At 36.2% G+C, this 5375-nt stretch overlaps 1 protein-coding gene across 1 annotated transcript; it reads left to right on the plus strand.

Annotated features, from left to right (window-relative positions):
- Window positions 1–230: 230 nt before the first annotated feature.
- On the plus strand, window positions 231–4138 carry LOC103942251 (cytokinin riboside 5'-monophosphate phosphoribohydrolase LOG3). Its single transcript, XM_009352443.3, has 7 exons — window positions 231–509; window positions 940–1037; window positions 1163–1193; window positions 1897–1996; window positions 3325–3395; window positions 3494–3637; window positions 3767–4138. Exons 1-7 carry the CDS (start codon window positions 387–389, stop codon window positions 3857–3859), a joined length of 660 nt encoding a protein of 219 aa, XP_009350718.1. The 5' UTR covers window positions 231–386; the 3' UTR covers window positions 3860–4138.
- The last annotated feature ends 1237 nt before the right edge of the window (window positions 4139–5375 follow it).

The following is a 5375-nucleotide window of genomic DNA, read 5'->3' on the forward strand; positions in this document are numbered from 1 at the left end:
TTATTTCATATTGGTGACGCATCATTTGGTTTGCATATATATTTTAAAATTTTGGTCTCCAAATGAAAGAAGATCAAGAAAAACACAAATAAAAACAGAGTGGTCCACGCGTGACAATGCTTTGTAGTTGTGCACTTGTGTGAGTGTGTGTGTTTGCAAAGCGTGTGAACTTCAAGCGTGCTAAAGAGGCACTCATGTGCGGGGGCTGCTTATAAATACGCATGTCGAGAAACGGCACCACCAACACGACGTTGGGAAGTTCTGTAACACAAAGAGGTCAGAAGTAAAACAGAGACAGAGGAACTAGCAGAAAAAAGTTGTGTCTTAAATTATCCATTTGATTCTGAAAAGTAACACAAAAAGTTGAGTGGTTTGAGAGAGAAAGAATGGAGATTGAGAGTGAAATGAAGCAGCAATCCAGGTTTAGGAGGATTTGTGTGTTTTGTGGGAGCAGCCAAGGGAAGAAGAGCAGCTATCAGGATGCTGCCATTGAACTTGGCAAGGAACTGGTATAAAACGATGGCTTCTTCTTCTTTTCTTCTTTTGACAAACAATAGGATATCCATCTAAGCTACAGGGGAGGGGGATTCGACTTGGGTACAGAGTGAGAACACATTTGGGTTCATGGAAAAATTTTAAATTCTTGTTGTCTTTTGGATTTGAATGTGATTTTTTAGGATGTTTTTGTTCTTGTTTCTTGTTTGTGTGAGATGGGTTTTGCTAGGAATTAGTTGGAGTTGCTAAAACTTGATCATCTTTATGCTTTTTATATTTTTCATGTTAACTTGTTCTGTTTTTTTGGGACAACCACATTATGATTATAACTTGTTTATCATTTGGGTCATGAGATTTTTACAGAAACTTTAGCAGAATGTATGCCAATGTAAATATTTCTCCCTCTCTCTCTCTAAACTCATAACTTGAACATTTTTGTTGAAGGTTTCAAGGAACATTGATCTGGTGTATGGAGGGGGAAGCATAGGACTGATGGGTTTGGTCTCACAAGCAGTTCATGATGGTGGTCGCCATGTCATTGGGTACTTTTATTATGTCAAAGCTCAGATGATAATTAAAGACTAAACATAGAGATTAAGAAAGAATTATGGTTGGTTTAGTCCTGCATTACATACTGATTTTGTCATGTTATTGTCTCCCCCTGCAGAGTTATTCCCAAGACGCTCATGCCTCGAGAGGTATGTCTCCTCCGCCCACATAAAAGTCCTCAACTTTTCTGGTTGCAAAGAATACAATATATATATATATATATATATATTATACCATAGTTTTATTTGGATTTAGATTAAGGCTTAGTTCTTTCTTTTTAATCACTTGCTTTCTCTTTTTCTTTTGTGTGGGAATAATGTAAGCACTTTTAGCTATTGTTTTCTGGTTTATTTTGTTTTGCTCCCTTTCGCGTTTTGTTTTTTGCTTTTGGGTTGTGTTATTCTCTGTTTGGTTCCCTAGAATTCTGTTTCTTCTTCAATGGATTATCCATGACACACTCGAGTAGTTGGCACTACGCCACTAACCCTAATAATAATATCCCACAGCTTGCTGATTCTTTTGAGTTCCAATACACTTGAGATGTCTAATATCCGGACCGTTAGATCATTGGTCAAAGATATAATTATCAAGATCTAATGGTCATATCACATGAAGTATCATATACTCCGGATGTCATGCTCACTTGTGCTATAAAGTAATTGCTCTTCTTGTGCTCTTCTGTCTTGGCATTTTCTATATATCGAACTTTATTTATTTTTCCATCTCAAAAATACTGTCTGGGGTTCAAAATTTTGTAACTCTCATCATTGCTTTGCTACACAAACCTCCAAATCTCTCTCTCTCTCTTCTTTCTCTCTAAAATTTGTTGTGTGCATTGATGCCATTTTGCAGTTAACTGGTGAGACTGTGGGGGAAGTGAAGGCAGTTGCAGGCATGCATCAAAGAAAGGCAGAGATGGCTAAGCACTCAGATGCTTTTATTGCCTTACCCGGTTAGTTCTCCTAGTATAAGTCCTCAACCTCTCTCTCTCTCTCTCTCTCTCTCTCTCTCTCTCTCTCTCATACACCAGAATTTTTAAACAAATAAAAAAATATGGTACTTCCATGGCTTTAATTTTACCAACTTTATCATGCAAGTCCGCTTTTTGATTCTTGTGAGTAGTATTGAGATGAAAATTCTAAAACACAACAATGTATACCATATATAATTACTCTTTAATCTTTAGACGTACCATGTTTATTCTTCTCTTTTACAATATAGAATAGTAACATTATAGTTGGATGTGCACATATAACAAAATATCACTGTCGTAGAAAAACTTGTATTCAAACTTAAATATCACCCCCAATAAACTAAATTGGAAATAAATGGAAGTTCTTGATTCATCCTCACCTGAGTGCACGACAAAACACAGTAGCATAAAGATTTGGGCAACAAAAAAATTAAAAAAGTCTTGATAATTTGCTGTTGAAACAGTCTTTTTTGAAGGTATGAATGCACTCATATTGGATAATGTTGTGATTGTGATTGTGTGAATTTGTAAACTACGACAAATTCCTCAAACTTGTGACACAACACTCAAGAAACACCATGATTACCCAGAAAGCAACCCTTCAGAGAGTCCCCAGTGCATGACACATCAACATCTTACAATGAATATTATAGGTTTGCTTGTGTGGTTTAGTATCCTGTTTTGCCAAATATAGTCTATAGCTGTAAATATTGACTGCACCAATTGTTTCACCAATTGGCTCTGTCAACCAGCCCCTGCACCTGACAGGGAATATGATGCTTACACTTTCACTCATTAAGTTTAACATCCCATAACTTTTTTATTTTTTTCACTTGTCCTCTCTAAAAACTTCTAGTTTAAGATATCTTTTTTTTTTTTTTTCAAAAATATATACAAAAACTCCAAGGATTTTTGTTTGTATGAAGACCCATTATTGCCCTGCTTGGGTTGGCCATGACCATCATAAGGATTTGATAGTAAATGTGTAACTATTCATATTCCATAGTCAAAGTACATTTCACCAAGGTTGAAAGTCCAGATGGATCAGTCAGTATTTTCAATCTCTTTTTACCTTCCACCCCAAGAAATTATATTAACAACATAGTCATTGTCCTTATTCTACTACTAGTTGTCTTGTTTTGCCTCTCTAATGTGGCGAGAATCGTAGCTATGCCAGTTGTATATTTCATTGTGTCTATCACTTCGTTACCTACGTCATAACTTAATAACTACAATATAAGACATGAAGTATCAAGCTTGGACTGTAAACTCTGTACTGCAAATACTTATTTAATTTTTCATTGCAGGTGGTTATGGAACTCTGGAAGAGTTGCTTGAAGTTATAACCTGGGCTCAGCTTGGAATTCATGACAAACCGGTAATTTTTTTTTTTTTTTTTCGGCATTTTTATTACCAGTTGAGGGTAAAAACTCATGAACTTTTAGGCTTAATCCACCTTTGTTCCTGTCTGTGCAGGTGGGATTGCTGAATGTTGATGGATACTACAATTCCTTACTATCGTTCATCGATAAGGCCGTGGAAGAGGGATTTGTTAGCCCGAGCGCACGCCACATAATTATATCAGCACCAACAGCCAAGGAGCTGGTGAAGAAGCTGGAGGTAATTTCAAACATTGTATAGTACTCTAATCTAAGGAAGAGAAAGCGATTTGAACTCTGATGCAAGGGGACCGGCGCTTTTCCCCAAGTTGAAAATTTGTTTGATGTTTAGTTACTTATGGTGGTACAGGATTATGTCCCATGTCATGAAAGAGTTGCTTCAAAGTTGAATTGGGAGATGGAGCAGCTTGGCTACACACAAGAATGCGACATCTCAAGGTGATACTTGCTTGGCAGCATTCAAGCACTAGTGCACTAAAGCTTGTTGGAATTTTGGAAGTTGAAGAAGCTAATTTTTAGAACTCTAAATTTGTAATATGGGGATTTTTTTTTTTCATCTTTTGTTTTTGTTTTTCCCTTGTAAATTATTGGAATTGACCTCACTATGTGAAGCTTCAATATTCTCTGTCTCTGGAAATTTCCTGCCCCTTTTATAACTTGTAAGTAACTAAGGCTTTTGTGAACCTTCCCATATATTAACTAATTTATACCTTTATTGTTCTGCACATATGCTTTGTTCTAACTTGTCATGTCTTATCATAAGCGGCCTGAAACTCAAGTGATGATTGACAATATTTACCTCCGCGAGGTATTGTGTTTGACTCTCCTCTCATAGTATCGCTTGTATCAATGAATTGAGCAAATGGGTAAACAATTGTTTAGGATTGTATCAATCACATGATCAAGTGTTTAACAACATATACCTCTACGTACGAGGTATTGTGTTCGATGTAGTACGGAGTTGGACAACGAAATTTAGATAGTTTAGCAAAAGCGAAAACACAGAAAACTTAAACAAAAAGAAAAATAAAAAATAATCTAGAATCACTCCAGGGGCATCACACCAGTTCTTGGCCTCGCACCAAGAATTTTGGCATCCCACCAAAATAATCTCATCGCATGATAAGAATTCCAGTCTCTAGAAAACTAAACTTTTCTATTCATAAACTCTTCATTGTTTTTAATCTGAATTACAACGGGGTATTTATAAGGACGTAAACCTAAAGGACATAGGAAAGTAAACGTATTCTAGGAAAGAAATCCTAATCTAAATCTAAAGCTCGATTAAAAGTATTTTTAAAATAATTGAAAACGCTTTTGGTGAAATTCATTTTGGGTTCCAAAAGCACTTTAAGTGCTTGTTGGAAGAAGCACCATGTATGTGCTTCTTGTAGGAAGCACTTAAAATATTTTTTTTTTCATAATTCACTTAGATTTTTACTAAGAATTGGTTTTAAAAATATCTTCACCAAAAATGCTTTCAAGTTATTTTAAATGCACTTTCAAACGAACTCCTAATTCCAATAAAATTGAAAAGAAACTTAAACCTTATAAAAGTAGGAAATCAAAAGATTACCCCTAAAATGCAACCCACCTTATTCTGGATGGCTCTAGGGTTTGTGGGGTTGTGACGCCATTGCGGGCTTCTTCCCTTTCTGGTTCTTCCGACCTTGGTAGTTAATTTTGTTTGGTTAATGGTTCAGTTTGGATGGTGTAGGTCGGTTAATTGGGACAGTATGCTAATTCAAGTAGAAGTTAAATCATTCAGGCTAGTGGGTGATAGATAATTGCCTTCAGTTATATCTTAGATTTGCTTTCTGTGTGCTGTTCTTCTTTAATTGTCGTGTGGGAAGGGTGGTATTTAGTGTTTTTGAAGGGTCGTTGCAATTGCTTGGTGGCAGCTAGAGGTAGACTCATCGAGCCCTCAAGCCGTGGTTGCAACCTCTGGTGCTACAAGG

This window comes from the organism of the source record quoted next, unplaced genomic scaffold (assembly GCF_019419815.1).
Source record: "Pyrus x bretschneideri cultivar Hongxiangsu unplaced genomic scaffold, Pyrus_bretschneideri_v1 Contig45, whole genome shotgun sequence".
NCBI lineage: Eukaryota > Viridiplantae > Streptophyta > Magnoliopsida > Rosales > Rosaceae > Pyrus > Pyrus x bretschneideri.